At 27.9% G+C, this 21194-nt stretch overlaps 6 protein-coding genes across 6 annotated transcripts; 2 read left to right on the top strand and 4 right to left on the bottom strand.

The window, feature by feature from the left end:
- Positions 1 to 133: 133 nt before the first annotated feature.
- OCT59_008548 (uncharacterized protein) lies at positions 134 to 364 on the top strand (the record flags this gene model as incomplete). The annotated part of the gene is made up of 1 exon (XM_066142557.1): positions 134 to 364. One exon carries the CDS (start codon positions 134 to 136, stop codon positions 362 to 364), a length of 231 nt encoding a protein of 76 aa, XP_065999428.1.
- A 1717-nt stretch (positions 365 to 2081) lies between these two features.
- On the top strand, positions 2082 to 2318 carry OCT59_008547 (uncharacterized protein; the record flags this gene model as incomplete). Its single annotated transcript, XM_066142556.1, has 1 exon — positions 2082 to 2318. One exon carries the CDS (start codon positions 2082 to 2084, stop codon positions 2316 to 2318), a length of 237 nt encoding a protein of 78 aa, XP_065999427.1.
- A 3406-nt stretch (positions 2319 to 5724) lies between these two features.
- Positions 5725 to 9040, bottom strand: OCT59_008546 (uncharacterized protein; the record flags this gene model as incomplete). Its single annotated transcript, XM_066142555.1, has 7 exons — positions 5725 to 6232; positions 6320 to 6530; positions 6609 to 6986; positions 7072 to 7443; positions 7590 to 8284; positions 8371 to 8493; positions 8565 to 9040. The coding sequence occupies 7 exons, from the start codon at positions 9038 to 9040 to the stop codon at positions 5725 to 5727; spliced, it is 2763 nt and encodes a 920-aa protein (XP_065999426.1).
- A 2962-nt stretch (positions 9041 to 12002) lies between these two features.
- On the bottom strand, positions 12003 to 12407 carry OCT59_008545 (uncharacterized protein; the record flags this gene model as incomplete). Its single annotated transcript, XM_066142554.1, has 3 exons — positions 12003 to 12190; positions 12256 to 12284; positions 12355 to 12407. The coding sequence occupies 3 exons, from the start codon at positions 12405 to 12407 to the stop codon at positions 12003 to 12005; spliced, it is 270 nt and encodes an 89-aa protein (XP_065999425.1).
- A 55-nt stretch (positions 12408 to 12462) lies between these two features.
- Positions 12463 to 13896, bottom strand: OCT59_008544 (uncharacterized protein; the record flags this gene model as incomplete). The annotated part of the gene is made up of 8 exons (XM_066142553.1): positions 12463 to 12534; positions 12609 to 12672; positions 12731 to 12929; positions 13138 to 13153; positions 13230 to 13283; positions 13363 to 13428; positions 13522 to 13577; positions 13863 to 13896. 8 exons carry the CDS (start codon positions 13894 to 13896, stop codon positions 12463 to 12465), a joined length of 561 nt encoding a protein of 186 aa, XP_065999424.1.
- A 2977-nt stretch (positions 13897 to 16873) lies between these two features.
- On the bottom strand, positions 16874 to 17634 carry OCT59_008543 (uncharacterized protein). The gene is made up of 2 exons (XM_025317812.2): positions 17427 to 17634; positions 16874 to 17347 (listed from the first exon to the last, which is right to left on the bottom strand). The coding sequence occupies exons 1-2, from the start codon at positions 17519 to 17521 to the stop codon at positions 17236 to 17238; spliced, it is 207 nt and encodes a 68-aa protein (XP_025177595.2). The 5' UTR covers positions 17522 to 17634; the 3' UTR covers positions 16874 to 17235.
- Positions 17635 to 21194: the final 3560 nt, after the last annotated feature.

The following is a 21194-nucleotide window of genomic DNA, read 5'->3' as shown; positions in this document are numbered from 1 at the left end:
GTTATTTGCCAATTAGAGACTTACTGTTCAATAGGAATTCTACTTATGAGTTTCCCTTGGAGTCTGGATGGGCGTTCAAAAGCAAGCAAAAATATGGTAAAAAAGGAGGTGGAAAACGTATATCTAAAAGAGTATGGAAACTTTAGAAGAATATTTTTTGGAAGGGGATGTTGATAAAAGTAAAAGATTTACCGCTACTAATATGCTAGAAAATCTCAGAAATAAAGTTGAAGAAAGAGAGTTGGATGAAGAAGAAATACCAAAACTACAAACTATTCAAGGCTGGATATCTCGTTATTCAGCACAACATCGCCAAAAATGGCAGAAATGTCTTTGGTACGTTAGAAGGGGACCGAGTTCATAATAAAAATAAATAAATTTATAAAGAAATAATAAAATAACATGAAATAATAATATAAAAAACTGTTTGGTAAAAGAATATATAAAAATATTATAAAAAATTGTAAAATCTAAAATTTGCCATTATTGAAATCGCAAGTTCAAGTTAGCTTGGAATCAGCCTTTCCCTCAAACTAAAGTCGTTAGAAATATTCATCAAAACATCGATAAAGTAGAAATTAGATAATGTTACGTCATGATGATTATAACAATTAATAAATTGGTTGTGTAACTATGACTAGTGATCCTTTAATAAATGCGTCAAAAATGCCAATTTTTCATATAGACTATTTGATCTACAAAAATTTACCCCGATTTAGCATAGTAATTTTCTCCGGTTATTACACGAATCACGAATTAATCATGATATCATCATATCTTTGATATGTTTAAAAAAACAAAATGTTTTATCATTTACTAAGGAATGTTTCTTTTTTCTCACTATTTATTTTAGTAAACTGTCTTATTTTATAATTCTTGTATAATAAATAATGAAATTGTTAAGCAAATAATTACATGTACAGTGTCATAATTATGTAGTATAATTACAAAAAAAGTTAAAAAAGTTCGTATTAAAAAAATTTGAACAAACTGTAATTACACAAACTACTTAAATTACACAATCATTATATATTTCACTTTTTTTAAGCCATATGAAAATTCTTAAAATAGTCAAGCTAAAGGCTTACATTAATTACAAATAAGGCTTATATATTATGGCTTATTAAATCTAGATCATCACATGAATTTAGTTTTACTAAATACTATCGTAAAATTTGTGGCTTTGATCACAATACTCAATACCTTTATGGGTTTTTCCGATACCCAACTTTTTTTAAGCCCCATAATGAATAATCAAGCTAAAGGCTTACATTATAACAAATAAGGCTTAGATATGTATGGCTTAGTTAATCTTAATTATCAGATCATCACATGGATTAGTTTGATTTAATATGATAATAACGATATTGTATAAGGCAAAATTTGTGGTTTGATCATCAATCTTATAAATACCTCTTGATTTTTCTTTTCTCACATTTTTATAATTTATGACAATGAGCTGCTTATCAAGATCATAACAATTCGTAAGTCCAAGCACAACAAGAAGTGCACAAGTTGCTAGAGTTGTTGTTAGAGATAACAGCAACAAACAAACTTTACGGTATATATATTTTTTTAATTAATTGTTTTTAACATCATTTTTAAAAATCTATTTATGGGAAGATACATGGAGCTTTGTATCCTATATCTTCTCAGTGTGGAGAGTAATACTTTGAAGTCCGAGTTATTTATAGACAAGTAGTATTATTCAAAAACATAATATATTTTTAAAAATGGATTAATGTAATAGTATCAAACAATTAAATTGAATGTAACTAATTATTTCTTTTCTTAATAATAATATAAAGCCTACAATTTCCAGAACATTAAGAGAGACATTATTTACCCAGGGGAATACAAGAAAATTGAATGATGATGATTTTAAGTTATATAAGGATTCATCAGAATGTGCTAGTTTAAGATGTGAAAATGATCTGATATCTGTTCGCCAAAATCAGATTGATGATGTTGTTGACTTTGAGACCTTTAATAAATTAAAAGAATTTAGTTCCAAAGTTCAGAATTTGGAGGAGGAATTAATTCTAAATTAATAAAATATAAAATTAAAAAATAACATCACCATGATCAGTGCCACCATTACCACTACTAGCAACAACAGCACAAGCAGTACCACCACCACTGCCACTACTTCTACCACTACTAGCAGAAACAACACAACCACCACCACCAATAATAAATCAAAGAAAATTCACAAAGACATTGTAAAACTAACAAAAAATATTATTAATCTTGTTGAAAATATCATGCCACCTACGTTTTTGCAGTCATTACTCATAATTCCAAAAGATCTAAACTAGTCTAATATATGAATATAATAAATATCATATTGATGAAGTGTATGTCAGTTAATAATATATCCAATAGATTATCAACATCTGATAATTATTCTTATGTGTGAGCGAGTGGTGAGTGTTTTATAAATTGAATAGGTCTGTAGGGATGCCAATACAGCAATACCTTTTCGTATCACTCAGATAATACCTGGCTTTTATTATTTTAATTCTATTATTAAGATATTATTAAGATAATTATATTTATCCAGAATTGTATGAAGTCATGTGTGCAAAAAAATGAGTTTAAAAAATAGTAGTTTTCATTGCCTATTAACTGGCAGATATTATCCTACGCTTATCACATGGTCTGATTTTTTAGGAGTTTTTCCAGAAAATTTTTTTTGTCACTATTTAATGACTTCATCGGGAAATTTTTCTAGGGGATATGTCGATGAAAAGGTCACATGACATACATCGATATTAATCGGACTCGTTGAGTAATATCGATAGGGATAAACAGTGATAAATTATCATATTTAAACTTAAATGATAATCATTGATATTTAACCAAACAAATAATTATCGGACTATAACCTTAAACAATAAATATCAAAATATATTCATTTGATAATTATATGATATATTGATTTTTAACTATAATGTCACTAATCACTTTTATTTAGCAAATACATCATTTTATTAGTACTTAATAATATGAAAGAAAAAAAGACTAAAAAAATCAAAAATTCTACAATAAACTCCCATCCAAACCTATCGTCTAAAGCCAAATAAAAACAGAGTAATGTTTCATTAATAATAAAAGACAAAAAATAAAACTTTCCATCCAAAAAGCAATTAAGAGTCTATAAAATAAAAATAAACATTAATTAAAGTTTGCTAAAAGAGATAAATTTAAAAAAAGTTTCGAATAGTACCTTCGAAACTGATCATATCAGCCAGTACCCAATGAAATCCAAACACCTACAAAAATGAAAAAGGAAAAACGTTAGAAAACGTTTCAAATAAAAAAATATATTAGCAAATCTTGTAAATTATGGAATTTACCATATCTGAAAATGTAAGATGCGTTAGAAAGCGTTTCTTTCTAATAAAATAAAATAAATCAAGTCCTGTAATAGGTATTGCGAAAATTACTGTTTTCACTTTCCCATTCAATCAAAAGTCCACAACCTACAAAAATAAAGAAAAACGTGAGTTGACGTTTCTCATTATATAAAAATAAAAAAATTAAGTTTCAAAGTTACAACTTTGAGACTTACCAGTCTAACGCCAAAAGTTGAAACTAGAACCTACAAGAAGTTTCGTTAAAATAAATATTTAAAAAAAAATTCACTAACGTCTGACCTGAAAGAACTAAAAAAAGTAAAAGAAATGAACTTTTACCTAAATCCTGAGCTAAATCCAAAAATGAAATCCAGAAAATATTTCATCAATGAATACATTCTCCCCTTCCTTTCCTACTGAATTTTAACGTGTTTTTTGACCATCTAAAAAGAAACAAGTTCCCAGGCATCCGAAGGTCAAAATGAGACAAAACCTAAAAAAAAAGATTAGTACTATAGACGAAAAACATTTTTCACAAGAGATCTACCAAAACAAAAACGTGACCAAATTTATAATTTTTTTCATGTTGTGAAAAGCGTTTAATTTAAGTGAAAGAGAAGTGTGAAAGAGAAGAAAGACGATAGAGAGGGAGAGAAAGGTAAAACAAAAAAAGGAAAAGGGAAAAATAGAGGAAATAGGAAAAAGGAAAGAATGAAAAAGGGGAAAGGGAAAGACGGTATCATTTAAAATAAAGGTGGCTAGAAAGACGGAAAAACGGAAAGAGATAAAAAAGGAAATAAATAACCAAAAATGAGTAAAAAAAATGCAAAATAAAAAAAATGAACAAGAAAAAAGAAATAAATGACAATAATGAAATAAACGAGATAAAATGAAGGGGAAAATGAAAAAAATGGAAAAAAATGAAATGAAACGAAAGGTGAAAAAGAAGAAAAAAGAAAAAAGAAAGCGTAAAAAAGGGTGAAGTGGGTGAAGGGAAAGTGTGAGAGGAGAAAGGAAAAAGAAGGGTAGAAGAGTATAAGAAAATGGTTAATTAAACTAAAAAAAAAGTTTAAAAAAATAAACTTATCGTCACGTCTTACGGTCTTAGTAGTTTAACTAACGGAAAGTCGTGTCACATGATATAATACACGTGATTATTAAATAACCTCGTACTTATTTTTAATTAATTTAAAATATCATGTTACATAACGCAAATCTATACAGGATTGATAAATTATCACTACAGAAATTTATTGATAAAATTTAATATCATTATTTATCTTTCAGATAATTATCAATAAATATCATTAACATTAAATAACTTACAGAAATTTATTGATAAAATCTTTTAACACTTAATAATATCATTATTTATTTTTCAGATTATTGTCAATAAATATCATTAATGTTAAATATCTTATAGAAATTCATCGATAAAATTTTTAACACTTAATACGATTAAATATCTTTCAGATAATTATCAATAAATATCATTAATGTTAAATATTGTTATATTTTTCCAGTTGTTTATCGATGATCATCATAATACGTTAATTATCGATTTATTTAGTACGATAAAATGTGATAATTATCGATAAAGTGATAATTATCGATATTTATCCCCCCCAAAAAATTTCCCGATGTATATAAAATTAGTTACGCCACTTTAATTTATCCGTCACGGAGAAATAACTGACGGTCATTATTGAATTACGATTTTCTACATCACACGCATTCAACACGTAACCTGGGCATTTTTAAAATATTGTAACCCATACGCAATTACGTTCAAGTTAGAATTTCAATTTCAAATTGAAATTTTCGATTTGAATGTACAATTTCCAAAATGTGATCATATCCCAAACCAAATTTGGAGACATATTTAGTATTTGATTATCGCCTTGAACTTATGGCTCAAATTTACCAGAAGGATGGAAAATCGCAAATTAAATTCAGAGTGGGCTACAACAGCATTTTGTTGACATTTGAGAAATTGAGAGTCAGAGAAATTAAAGAAAATCAATCATTTTGTTTGTATTCATCCAAACGATGCTAAAAAAAAAAAAATTTTTTTGAGAAACGAAAAAAAAGAATACAATTCTTATCAGTTATGGCAGACGGCGCAGTCTAAAGTATTTTATTAGATTAATAATACTTAAAAAATTGAAATATTTACAATCTATTTACAAAATAATGTTCATTACTAGTATTCATATCATTCTATGAATTGACACTTCATACTTCTGATTTAATGCTACTTTTAAAACCAGTAATAATAATAACTAGCGAAAGATATTTTTGCGGTGTACAATCCCTATATTTTTTTTTGTCTAATTAGTAGAGGCAAGGTCTTTTTTTCTCTGTTTTAATTCCCAACATTTGACCTTATGGATCTTATGGAAGCGGCGGATAAACGTCGATTTTTATTATATTCTTCAATTTTATCGCGTCGATGATTCCATCTTATCAACGCATGATATGATCTTAAAATTAATTTATTTAATATAACTAATCCACCAGATGCAATCGCAAGTGATGGAATAAGATCATATGTTATCACACTATTGTAATATAGCCCTTGGATAATGATTTGAGGTACATCTTCAATAAAGATGTTTATGATACTACCCCAAAGCATTATTTTTTTTGATCTTTGAGTCAAAGGAATCGAAAATATTTTAAGGCCAAATAAATCCGATGATAAAGTGCTTAATATTTGTATATCAATGGCTGAAAATAATGTGCACATTGATGATAATGCCAGAGACTCTTTAATCCATTTAGAGAACAAAGGATTTGTTGCCATTTCAGATACAAAAATATTTATGGCAAATAAAATATTTATTACAATAGGTAAAATAAAGAATATCATACTAAATAATAATAAATAAGAAAATTAGTAATCAATTAAATTAATCTTCAAAATAATATAAATAAAATAACATTAATGAATTTCTTACGTTGGGATTTTTAAATGTGGTGTATTATTAACTTTTAATAATACAAATGCTAAATCCACAGCAAAATCTTGTATTATAAACCAGGTATCAAATATTACAGAGTTTTTTGCCTCAGGATTTTTTAGACGAGCCAAAATATATAATATTATTAATACAACTAAACCTACTATAAATATTATAATCAATGAACGATATTCTTCAAAATAATTTCCTGTAAAGTAATAGAATTAAAATTTAATAAAATATTAATCAAATACAAATGTCAAAAATATTTAATGAACACACTTACGGGTCATTATAAATGGTGCACTTTCATCAATTAAAGATGTATATTCATTAGATGAAAGTGCAGTAAACCTTTTTTGTTTGATCAAGGTTCTTAAAATTTCAAATATTGTTTGGGAGTTTGGTTCAATTATATGATCATCTTTAGCTTCATTTATTTTAAATGTTAATAATATTTTTTTTGGAGAAGTAGTGTCATATTTCCATATACCACTTGTCGATATCCTCTGTTCAGTTACTGGAATTGTTTTAGAAAATTCTCGAATCATACTCTTAAAAAATACTGAATGATTTGTTTGGAGAAATTTCAAACTTCCTTCTTCATTTAACCGAAGTAATCCAGTAACTGAATTTGAATGTTGTACTGGCGTATTAAGTGGTTCTAATAAATAAAGTAACAGACAGATAGAATATAAATTTTTCAATTCGATTATTTAAAAATTTTAAAAAAAAGATGTATATATTACCTGTTGAAAATGTCCAAATATTCTTTTTGATAATTCCTATTAAAGGTTCATCTCTCTCTTGAGAGATGACAAAATTATTATCAACCAACACATAATAGGAGGAGTTTGGTTGACTAAATGTACTTTCGAAAATTGGGATATGCACTGTATAGTTGTCACTTCCAACAGTACATAGTTTATGATCTCCCGAAAATGTTTGTCTTAATAGATCTGGTTTACTGGGATCATCACTTTGTTGAAATATTGAAACATTCGCAGTAGATAACTTTACTGGAATGGTATATTTGATCATTATTTCTTTAATCAAAGGATCAACAACTTCATTAATAGCTGGCTTTGTTGTTTCAATTACAGGACAACCATATTCAGTACCTACAGATATTAAAAAGAAAATATTAAATAAATATATATATATATACCCTATAAAAAATTTTTCAGAAAAATGACCCTGTATTTGAGTTTCTTTGGAATAAAAACTAGAAAATTTTTTTATAGAATGTAAAGAAAGAAAAGCTTACTTCGATTATTTAATCTTGGTATAGATTTTAATAAAAACTCTAGTTTATTGTTATTCTGATTCTTTATTCCAACAATAGTATTATTTATATGAAATGTATTAAAATGAAAGAACTCTGGTCCAAAAGATTCCCATAATTGCGTATAATTACCATTATCATCTAAAAGATAAAAATCCATTGTACTGTGAATATGCTCCATAAGAAATCCTCCATAATATAAAATTTCAAAATCAATGTCCGTATTACTATTTGTTGGATTAGAAATTCTATTTAATTGTTCTAAGGCCCCAGTTGATAAAAATCTCAACTGATAGTAATTTATCTCAGTCCGGGATTTACTATTCTTCTTATTTATGACTGTATTATTTAATGCCATAATACATACATATCCTTCGGCATTATAAGTCACAGTACATGAATTAATTGTTATATTATTTAATCTTTTAGTGGTTTGGTAAACCAGATAAGGTATTGTGGGGGAATCTGTACCTTCTCTTAGAAAAGATACATATACTCTCCAGTATTGAAGATTTGGATCTGATCCTTTTGCTTCATTATATTTTAAAATATATATAAAACCAAACCCTCCATCTATTAATAAAAAATTTAAACTATCAACTAAGGTATATGATAATAGATTTGGTGCATGAAATTCACCATTTTTATGTCCCACTACTTCTCCTGTTATAATATCTCTAAAATAAGGTGAAAAAGTTAATTGACTAAACAATAAAATATTTTCAAAAAAAAAAAACTAATTGTCATTCATAAAAATACTTACGGATTGCTAAACCAATGCCATGCTGCTATTCCTTCTTTATCTGGTTTTTCAATACTAATAAACCCTTTATATGGTACTATGCTACGTTCAACAAATCCATTAGCATTTCCTAAATATATTTCACTAAAAAAATGTTATTATTAAATCACTATTATTGACTTTCATTAATGAGAATTTCCATCATTCAAACTTACTTTATAGACTCATTCCTGTAATTAATTATTATGCCATATTTTCCCTTAACACCATTGTTTGATTTAACATAAACTATCATTACATGATTATCAGTTAAGGATAAAATATCCATATTAATGGGACAAATTGCTTCCACAGGAAGAGTGTAATTAAAATCCATATATTCTATTTTTCCTGTTTTATCCATCAATCGTAAATGTAAATAAGGTAACATGCATGCTGGATCTTTATCTTCAAAGGCCATCCAAATTATCAAAGAACCATCTAAACTATAGGAGTAAGTATTATATAATTTTAACCCATTAATTGGTTCTTCATAAATAAATGATATATCTTGGGTTGATATATCTTGAAGGGATGTAGTTTGAGATGATGAAATATTTTGAGAAGAAGATAGTACGTTTTGAGATGAAGCAAAAAAGCAACAGATGGATAATAAACAGACAAAGGTGATCAACATCTTTGAATTGAACATTTTTACTAAGAGACTTGAAAAATGATAATGATAATTGATAAATTTTTTATTTGGGAGATAGACTTGAAAAATGATAATGATAATTGATAATTTTTTTACTTGAGAGATTACAGCAGAACAACAGAACATTTATATATATTTCTCATCATTATAATCTAAATTTATTTATTAACTATTAATAACTTTTCTTTTTATCAAACATGTTTCAAAAAAAAAATTATAATCAAATGTGTTTCAAAAAAAAAGCATTTCTATTACTATACTACCAAATTTGTATTTCAAAAACTGATCTGCGTTGCTTTATTAACATGTAAAAAAACGTGGTGATCAATATCACACGGTCTTCATTTTTTTTATCCGCAAAGAATTTTTTTTACAGAAGCTTTCATTAGTATAATACATTAATTTTAACTATAAAAACTGTGAAAATATATTATAGAAATTTGAATTAGTTCATTAATAGTTAGTAATTAGTAGTTAATTAGTAATTTAAATGGAAAAATTAATTGTTATCTTTAAAAGTAATTTGAAACCTAGTATTTGGTATTGCACATGCATTTGGTATCAAAGGAGTTGTAAAACGTCCATTGCCTTGTACAAATAAATTTTGGAAGCAATTAAAGCATAAGCATGAACTTAAACATATAGTAATAAAATATTAAATTTATTAAATTTATTAAAATTTATCATAATTTTGGTGATAAAATTATGATATCACTGCTGGCAGAAAATTTTGACATTTTGGTGTATTACTCTATGATCATTGGATGCAAAATGGTGCAATAAATAAGCCAATTTGCTGACATTTTGACATATTATTCCTCATCTATTGTACCTGGAGATATGAAACCATTACCATTTGTGAGACGACTCTAGTGAAGCAGAACAGTATTGCAAGGGAATGGAAGGATATTCATGAAATAAAGTTTATGTCTTAATTTAGCGTAAAACAATGGGAGCGAGGTAACACAGCATAAAAAATAGAACAATTTTAACACGATACATTCCTATTGTCATGATCACCGGTTAAACCGATCTATTTTAAGATAACAATCCGTACTACGGAGACATGACATGCTACACGTAACATGTTACAGTCGTTACATTCGTTACAATACACTTAAACTTATACAGGGTAATATAAATATATAATAATTTACTTATTCCTGTTTTTCCGTGTTTTTTTATTCCATGTTATTTCCGTAAATGTATCATATTCACGGAGTTTATAGCCTCAAACATGAAAATTATCCAAGTTACTTAAATTATTTTCTCATAAATGTATCATTTTCACGGAGTTTTTCAGAAATTACGTTTTACAAAGGTTAGTTTAATTAGTATTTCAATTTAACTTATAATTATGAATAATAGTTAATTTTCTATTACTATTAAAAATTAATTATATTTTATTCCTATTACTTTATTATTACTGTCCAAAAAGAATTTAATTACTAGTATTTAAAAAATTTATAAAATAATTATATTAATAATTAAAATTGATGAACTGCAATAAATATTATATATATATATATACTACAATTAGTACAATATGTAAAATCCATTATCTATATACCGAACAATCTCTCGCTTTCATGAAAGAATATGAAAATGAGGATAAAGAAAGTGAAGAGGAGAAAAAGAAAATTATTCTCTTAATACTGTGACTTGAAATCGACTAGTCAATCGTGCATTCAAATTAGCAATATCACTGTAATTACTGCGGTTATCATACTTTTTAATAAAAACATAAATGTTTTTAGACTTTATATTCCAAATTTTTCGAGTATGACGTCTTAGCACGTGCTTTGCATTTCATATGAGAAAGATAGCATAATCACGCCAAAGTAAAAATCAAGTTATGTTATTTCTACTAAAATATATGTGAAATATCAACAGTTAAAAACTATCGTTATTTCTACTAAAATATATGTGAAATATTTACTCAATTATCTAAACGTGATAACAACGAATTCAAAGTGAATTTCAGTTTGACTAGATTATTAGTATAGTTAATGTAATATTTGAGTTTTTACGATACTGATAATAAGCTTGTAAGGTAATTATTGTTCTTGAGATTTTCTGCATTATATCTTTATATAATTTACTAGGGGATATTAAGAAATGATAACAATGATAACATTAAAATGATAGAATAAAAAAAATAAATAAATAAATATAAATAGATCTCTTAAGTAATTATTTTAACAATTTGCCACTGATAAAAGAATAACATTATGAATTTTCATTATATTTAATTTTTAATTTTTTGAATATCACATTTTAATAAAAAGAATCCGATAGACAATACTATACGTAAAAAACTCCGGCTACGTGTTATATGGTACCACTGCTTCGAATTACTTCGAATTATCTAGCCCATTCTAAAAACCTTTCAAAAGCTGTATCTTCATTTTATATTTTTCTTGTCTTACTTTCCGTTTCAAAAATTAACATACGCCATAATTTCTTTCTTTACAAATAGCTCGGATTCCTCATCTAAAGTCTGTATATGAATCAAAGAATATAAAAAATCAATGATTTGGCTTATTAATTACTCTTTGATATTTAGTGCAAATAGTAATCAACATACCATCATCATTTCTTTGATTAAGTCTTCAGCTGGCTTTTTATTACTACATAAATGATCAATAACAAAAGAGAATAATTCATCTTCTTGTACGCCGAGATATTCAACAATTTTTTTTATTTACAAATGGCTGTAACTTTTTGCTAAGAACATTCTGTTGTGAAATAATTATTATTTATGTTAATAAAAACAAAGATTTTTTTAAAAAAAGGAAGAAAATTTTGAACCACATATGAAACTTACCTCATCTAATTCTTCCTATTTAACATTCCGTTGATATAGTTGCCACTATTAAATTCTTAACTAATTTTCTTTTTCCTTTCTTCGGCTCTCTATATTTCAAAGGCGACATTTACGTTTTGATTCAATACCTTATTAATCGTCAAATTCCTCATCTTCAGCTAGGGCCATAAATGCCGCGCGACGTTTTGATGCAAGATTAAGAGTTAGTTCTGGTTTAACGCTATTATTTTGTGAAGCACCAATTGTGGCAAGCGTTAAAATATCTTTTTCATTATTTAATTCTGCTTCCATAGCTTCTCGAGTGTTTGTAATCGATGTTGCTCAAGCACAATTTCTTGCTGTTCTCAACCTATCTATCTGCCTCATCCATAGCCAATTCACGTACTCTGTTGTCGATGGAACCACCAGCGGGATCTACATAAATTATAAAAGTTAAAATTCATAATTTCTCCGTTAAATTGATTACAATATGAATGTGATATACCTGTCTTTGTAATATTCTTCTTGACCGCTATCAACTTCAATGTCATCGCCCATTCCGCTAACTTTCTCGCCATTATTTCCCGATCTCGAATTTGTTTTTCTCTAACATCTAATCTCGTTCTGCTTCACGTTCACGATTTGTTGCCATTGTTTCTTCTCTATGTTGCCATCTTCTTTCTCTCTAATATAAGATAATTATTATTAAAATCAATATATATAATCCAAAAACAAAATATTAAAAATAATTTAATATACCCATTTAAAAGCAATTTCCATTTCAGTTTTTCTTTTAACTTCAGTTGTCTGCGTTGTTCCTCTTCTTTATCGTCTAAAATATAAGATTCGCGTATTGATTCTCTTGCAGGAACAAAATTTACTGTTGATGATAATGTCTATATTGCCGATCTCGATCTCTATCGCGAACCCGCTCTCTTTCTCTCTCACGTTCTCTCTCTCTATTTTCCCTTCCATGTGACCGTTCTCTTTCTTTTTCAGCTTTAGCTCTACGATTTGCTCGTTCTTCCCCTTCTCTCTGACGCTCTCGTTCTCTTGCTGCAGCACGTTCTCGAAAGAATGCTATTTCTCAGTAAATAATGAAGATCCTTTTGATCTGGAGGAAGATCAACCGGTAAATCTTTCCTCTATGTTCTGTTTTTATTTCTGTAGCTGGTGATGTTCAATGAGCTAGTTTATTTTCATGCTGCGAATTTATTGAAGGTGACAGATCTCTTCTATCCTGTGGCTTAGTCATGTCTTCAACAACGTGATAACAAGGCATTTTTACCTAACTCTGTATCATGCTGAAAGACAATAATTGACATCAATTATGATAGCTAAAAAAAAAGAAAAAAATTATTTCTATAGTTTAATACAGACCATTGAAGCCTCATATTGAGCAAGGTATTTTCTTGTATTTTCATCAGCTTTAACCTATAATATATGTGGATAAAATGGTATTTAGATGAAGAATTAGGATCAAAAAGTAATTTATCAAGAAGTGATTGCTTACTATTAACTTTTTTATCATCACCCAAAGCTTTGACACCAAGTACACGCAAAGAACGCAGTACACTGTCTATCAGCATCAGCATATTCCGCAATTTCACAATCGCAAGATAAGCAAATCAAAAAAAAAACCAAAAATAAATTGTCAGCTATAAAATCACACCTGAAGATGTTCATGCGCCAATAAGTTTTCAAGACTAAGATAAATTCGAAAGATATCTGGGAAAAAGGTCGTAAGAAAATTATATAAAGTTTTTTCTTAATACACTTCAAAATATTTACGCCTTCGTTTAAAGCTCCAAGGTTCATAAGAATCCAATTTGATAATATAGTGTACGTTAAAATTTCCATCCCTTCGATATATAGCATTCATTTGCCCACCAAAAAATTAAATAATTGAGAATTTTTTCCAATCATCAGTTACTCCTGGTGATATCCCTCCAATGAAAAGAGTTGTCAATTTTTCTATATCTGAACCTGGAGCTGCCATTGGTGATATACTACCTAAAGGTATACCATAAACTGGTCTAGGAGCCATATAGTAGCAAGCTGTACGTTGTGTGGGAGTACCAGAAGTATAGCCATTCCGCGAGGTTTGTCCATAGGTAAGAGGACGCCTGGTGGAGTAAAGGGTGGTCGTTCGTAAGGAGCCCGATATTGAGCCATGAAATGACAGCAAGTAAAATACTATTTAAATATAAATATAAATGAAGAAATCAGAACGGGAACTCTGCCGTAATGTCCTGCTGGGCGGTTAAATCTTATATAGGATTTCTGTTGAGTAACGTAGTACATGTTTTAATTAGTAGTCCATATTATTAATAATCACGTAATTAAATGTAACTTCGAGTTACACACAAAGCTATTTGTAATAACATGATGTAAAGTAAAAATAGCTATACTTTAACAACGAATCAAAATTATGGAGGCGATTTATAATTCGGCGATGGAAGAAGAATTTGGATGTGGACTTCAATAAAAAGTCAACAAGAAATATTTGGCAAAAATGAAAAATATAATGAAGTTTAAGGGACCAACGAAAAAAGTTTGTTTCGAGTCAACAAATACTTCATCATCTAGTTACCGTATTCGCATTTGATTGAGTTTACATTTATTTTATTGTGTTACATTCGTAAATTGATCGACAGTGATACACTTATTAGTATTTTAATATAATTTATTTCACTACGCGTTTATTAACATTTATTTGCTTACCATACATATACGCTTATTTTCATAAGCATTCAAGAACTGGCATAACAGTATCTTAATATCTTAATTTATAAAAAAAACCAAATATCGGGTGGAACTACTAGTACTATACATACTAAGTAGTATGTAAATTTAGTACAGGCCGAAATTCATTTCAAATAATGATAAATTGTAAATTTAGCATAAACTTAGTAAATTTTCGCCCTCGTAAAGTAGTTAAGTATTCATTAAAAAATATGCAAATTTAAGTTATTTAAATTTTTATCTCTGTAAAGTAATAAGTGTTCATTAAAAAGAATAGTATGCAAATTTAAATTATTTAAATTCTCATATAAGGCCGAGCAAAAAAAATTTTTTAGATTCTTGTGACATAAAATTTTAAAAATAACCCAGCTGGCCGGCATTTTTTTTTATATATGTAAAATTTGTTCATATGTAAAAAATTTTTTTACGCACATTGGCCAAAAACTTAAAATCATGTGATAAAAAATTTTTACTATAAAAAAAAAAATTTCCATTTTTCGAAAAACTGACCCGGCCGGGTCACGAGAATCTAAATTATTTTTTTGCCCGGCCTTATATGAGAATTTAAATAATTTAAATTTGCCATCAAATATTATTTAATAGATTAAAAATTTTCAATTCGTACTATTACTACTTTTTTAAGATCCATATGATAATTTTTTTATGATTTGAAAATATTTATTTATTTTTTTTTTTTTTTTTTTTAATATCCATGTGAACAAGATTACAGAAAGATAGACAAGAACAAATTAAAATAAAAAGTCAAACGCTATCTAAACTACGCTATAATCAAACTGCCCGAAGATAGCGCCACCCTGGTGCAGAGATTTAGGGTGACCCAACTGAGTGATACGAATAGTAGTAGAGTATGGTGGAAGTGTTGAGTAGAGTATAACGTGGATGTGGCATTATACTCAAGTGATAAATAAACACCTCGGCCCAAGCTCAGCCCAGCGTTTTGGCCGGGTGTCTATTCATCACTTGAGTATAGTTCACACCCTTTATGTTACAGGTAAGACGAAAAGTAGTAGAGTAGGGCCGGTGTGTTGAGTAGAGTATTGTGATGTTTAGCGGTGTGTAACATAAAGGGTGTGAACTATACTCAAGTGATGAATAGACACCCGGCCAAAACGCTGGGCTGAGCTTGGGCCGAGGTGTTTATTTATCACTTGAGTATAATGCCACATCCACGTTATACTCTACTCAACACCTCCACCATACTCTACTACTATTCGTATCACTCTTATGTTACACACCGCTAAACATCACAATACTCTACTCAACACACCGGCCCTACTCTACTACTTTTCGTCTTACCTGACCCAACTAGGGCCACCCTAAACCCACCCCGGACCACCTACATCAGTAGGTATTTATTGGTATTTGGGGCCAACTGCAGTGTGTCAAGGGGATTACTCCCCATTGACCACCTTAGCAACACTGTAACGTGTTATAGGGTAGAACATGATTTGAAAATATTTATTTATTTATTTATTTATTTTAAGGTTAGTCAGGAGAATACATTGATAATAAATTGAACTAATAAAAATTATAAAAAAAACACAATGTAGAATCATCGCTCAAACATTCGAGCCCTGACTAAAAAACTATCTAAAAACACAACCGAATAAAGATAGCTGATTTGAAAATATTTATTACTTAAATTCATTCGAAATCATCACAAAATTTATCGTCACGTGATCGATTCAAAATTGATGCGATTGAGTACTAGTAACTGCTTGGTAGCAAATCACAGGTTTCTGCAAAGTCATACTAGAGTTATTCAATTTTTATAATTGTTTACCTCAATGTATTTCCAGCCTTTGGGCCATGTTAATTACAATTACTGCTACTCACCAATGGACCATCAAATGAGTAGAAAAAAGTATAGTAAATAGTTATGATAATGATGAGTTTCAAAATATTTTTTTAAAGAAAATAATTTCTTAATTAATTTATTTTTTAATTCTTAACTAGTATACTAACTTGGTAAGACGAAAAGGAGTGAATGGTGTTTATCACTTGAGTAGGGAATAGGGATGCCAATACCTTTCACTAATATATAACATTCAGTTGTTTACTTTATTAAATATATATGCAAATAAAGTGTGTTTACAACATTGTAAAAAATAAATTACTACGTTTTGACTATATGTTTACAATAGTAAAATAGATACAGTGAAATCGTTTTTACGGTAAATTAAAAAAGTGTAGTGGCGGTGCATTTTTTCACTTTTGCAACGCGTTGTATGACGTTTAATAACGACGCACAAAACGACGTGTGAATCATATGATTTTAGCGCAGTGTCAACGTTTTTTAAAAATTAAAGATACTTTGTAAAGCACATTTCTATTTAATTCTTTTAAAAAAGAAATCGGTACAAATTTTAAAGAAAACAATATCGAAGTTTTTCAAAAACTTATGATTTCTAAAAGAAAGGAAATGAAATTGAAAGATAGTAATAATTTAGGACTTTATGACTAACTATATATGTAAACTTTTTTTTTTATATGAAGTATTCTATAATTTATAATAATGCGATCAATTATTGATATCATGCTTTGAAACAATGCTAAATAAGTGAGAATGAATAATGCTTGATAAAAAGTTTCTAATATACAAAATATGATGATGAATAAACTAGGAGCTGCCTGTTATTCCACCTTTACCTCCGCCTTTTTTAGGTGCAAACGTAGCCCTGACTTTGCCGTCTTTTTCTTTCGATGGACTTTCGTCTTTTTGAGCATTTTTTCTTTAATAATTAAATTAATAAAATTAATAGATTTCTTTCGTTGATTTTTAAAAAGTATTAATATTCTATTTGTATTTACCTCTTAATTAATTGATCTAAATTCAAAGGAGAGGCTGTTACGATAGTAGCCATAAGTACAATCAAGAGAGCAAAGAAGATTTGACGCAAATTCATTTTTATAGCGTGTATCTTTTTGTGTTTGGATATTTTTAATTTCTTATTTAAAAGAACTATTCTTTAAAAAATTTTTATTTTATTTTCTGAATTAGTTGAATTGTGAATTGGTGAAATTCTTAACAAGTGGGAAAGCCATTTATATATTGATTTTTTTCAATATTATTAAATAGGCTGTATTCCCTTGAATGATCAACAAAACGAAATTAATTTTACAAACAATAAATTTGGTATTCTTTGTAGTTTATCTTTAAATAATTAGAAAAAAACTTTCAAACATTTCTTTCTTTCATCTTTAATATAACGACGTAATTTAACAATTAATTTCGAGCTTTGTTCTGTAGAGGAGTGATTGGTTGAGCTTGTTTAATAGTTTTTTATCTTTTAAAAAGGAAAATAAAGAAAATAAAAAAATCGAATTTTTTTAAACAACCAATTTATTTTGTCTTGCATATGTGTTATTGGTTAAACTAAAAAGGAAAACAAAGGAAAATAAAGAAAATAAAGAAATTTTGGTCCTTGTTAAAGGTTAATTTTGTGTAACGACAAATAATAATGCATTATGTATTTTAATTGATCCCCATATAATAAAAAGATTATCACCTGATCAATTAATACAATTTGTGTTTCAAATATTATGAATTCAGATTGCATCAGATAATTTATTTTGGAAGATTTGGTCATATTCAAAGCGCGCGCAAAAAATAACAAAAATGTAAATATGATGCAAAAAAAGCCCAAATCATACAAAAAAGGTTTATGAAAATTTTTTTCCGTTAACAAAATTTTATTTTTAAACCTCTTAAATGTCTATTTCCTTGTTTTTAAAGAAAGAATGAAAAACATAACAATAATGCAAGAAAAAAATCTTTATGTAATTTCTATAGTATTATCATCCTTTCTCGGATATTCAAAAAAGGTATTTTATAATATAGCGTATCAAATGTTCTTCTAATAAAATTAAATATTATTGAAACATCAGCGGACATTAAAGAAAAATTGGAATTGGATCATATATATTAATACTATTCCGTTGTAAATACATGGCCAACAGAATAATTAATTTATTAATATTATTAACAAAATTCGTCGAAAAAAACAAATAAAGGATTGCTTAAGTGCTCTAATTATAAATTATGGTACATTTTCAATAAACCATATTTAACTAGTACTATATACAGTAGGTGCGCCGCAGCTGAAAAATTGAATTAAACAAGATGCTTTAAGAATACTTATAATTAAATAAATGAATAAATGTATTCCTAGTATATCTTAGAACTAGAGGGCAAACGATATTTTAACGTAAAATACCTTGGTATAAAAAATAAGAGAACTTATTTTGCGTAATAGTGTATAACGAACGCAATGTCCAAAAAAAATCTAAATTATTAACTCAAACGGAAATATCAAAATAGGATATTACGAATAATTTAATTACTGTTTTTTTAAAATCATTATATACTATATTTGAATTCTTACCTGTGGATTTCGATACCTTACTATAAAGAATATAATAATGCTTCGTCCGAGAAAAACATTTGTTATATTCCATCCGCCAGCAACATTATTTTTTTTTTAATAAAAAAAAGTTATGACTGAATACGAAAATAGAATTATTAAAGTATTTAGAAAAATAAGTAATGCGTCACATGGTGTAAGACTACGCCTACGTTGCCACCGCAGTCTTGACAAAATTCTCCTTTATTCAAAATATAAAGTATTAATAACATACCAAACAAAATCAAATAATAATGCTTGGTTCTAATTAGTACATTGCAGAAACCCGTGATTTGTTACTATGCGGTTAAGTGATCGTCATCAAATTACAACAAATTTGGTATCCAACACGTGACGATGTGGTTTCAGACAGTAACTAGGGGATAGGTAAATAAACGGGGGGCCAACTCAAGGTTACACAGGCTGATCAGTGATCGGACAGAACTGAAGCCTCATATGAAAAACATATAAAATTATATGATAATCTTTGTAAAACGCTACTTTACTTATAATATATGTGGATAAATGGTATATATATATATATAATTTAGATGACGGAAGAATTAGGATCAAAAAGTAATTTATCAAGAAGTGATTGCTTACTATTAACTTTTTTATCATCACCCGAACCTTCACACGCAAAGCACGCAGTACACTATCAGCATCAGCATATTCCGCAAATTCAAAAACCTTTGGATTTTCGGATTGGTCAGTCTTTAACTCGTTTCCAAGATTTTAATGTACCACAAGTCTTTGCAATCGCCAGATAATCAAATAAAAAAAAAACCAAAAATAAATTGTCAGCTAAAGTATTTGATAAAATCACACCTGAAGATGTTCATGCGCCCAATAACGGCAATAAGCGCATTAAAGCTTTCAAGACTAAGATAAATTCGAAAGCTATCTGGGAAAAAAGTTTTTAGCATCCAAAATAATATGCGTTTTAGGTCGTAAAAAAATTATATAAAAGTTTTTTCTTAATGCACTTCAAAATATTTACGCCTTCGTTTAAAGCTCCAAGGTTCATAAGAATCCAATTTGATAATATAGTGTACATTAAAATCTCCATCCTTCGATTGGAAAATCATTGACAGCTTGACAAGAATCGATATATAGCATTCATTTGCCCACCAAAAAATTAAATAATTGATCACTACCTTGAGAATTTTTTCCAATCATCAGTTGCTCCCGGTGATATCCCTCTAATGAAAAGAGTTGTCAATTTTTGCCATTGGTGATATATCACCTAAAGGTATACCATAACCTGGTCTAGGAGTCATATAAGCTGCACGTTGTGTGGGAGTACCAGAAGTATAGCCACTTGTCTATAGGTAGTAAGAGGACCCGCCTGGTGGAGTAAAAGGTGATCGTTCGTAAGGAGCTCGATATTGAGCCATGAAATAAGGGCGGTTAATGTTTATATAGGATTTCTGCTGTTGAGTAACGTAGTACTAGTTTTTAATTAGTCCATACTAGCAGTCACCCGTTGCTTCCCGGGACCAATGAGTTTGTTTAAATAGAACAATTTAGTATTATAATGTAATAGCAAGTAAATTTAAAGATGGTGACAATAGTTTTTTGTTTATAATTAGGAATTTAATATGGTAATAATTTGTTAATAAAAATTGATTAATTTTTTAGAAGTATTTTCGAAAAAATTTTAATATTATGAAAATACTACAAATATTTTTATTAATTAAATGTATTAAAATCTGTTCATTTCATTTATTATTATTATTTTGATACTCAATTATTCGATAAATTATTAATTTAACTAAACCATTTGAATTAAAATTTTTATTCAAAAATCTTAGAGAATTTTGGATATGGATTTGGTTATAATAGTCTATTATTAAATCAACAATTTCTTCAATTAATTAATTATAAAATATTGTAAAAATATTAATTTTTTTTGATTTTTATGAATTTATTCAATATAATTAAAAATCTTAATCATCTTTCAATCAACGTCAGTCGGTCAATTTTCCTACATGTTATATTGATTTATAAATATAATTATTTAATATAATATTTTATTTCTTTATTTAATAATAAGAAAAAATTGAAAGAAAAAGAAAAAAAAATGGGGGAAGAAAAAGGATAAAGAAAGAAATTGGTTCAAAAAAAGGGAAATTTCTGAAAAAAAAAAAGGAATCTGAAAAAAAAGTAAGTACCG

The sequence above is a fragment of the Rhizophagus irregularis genome, chromosome 16 (assembly GCF_026210795.1).
Source record: "Rhizophagus irregularis chromosome 16, complete sequence".
Lineage (NCBI taxonomy): Eukaryota > Fungi > Glomeromycota > Glomeromycetes > Glomerales > Glomeraceae > Rhizophagus > Rhizophagus irregularis.
Note: the sequence above shows the minus strand (reverse complement) of the source record. Positions and strands in the feature narration are given on the sequence as shown.

Excerpts from the sequence above, each read along its gene's own strand:
- OCT59_008543 (XM_025317812.2), bottom strand. The coding sequence starts at position 17,521 with ATGAATTTGCGTCAAATCTTCTTTGCTCTCTTGATTGTACTTATGGCT. Across the intron at positions 17,348-17,426 it reads TTAGATCAATTAATTAAGAG|AAAAAATGCTCAAAAAGACG; the intron begins GTAAATACAAAT and ends TAATTATTAAAG.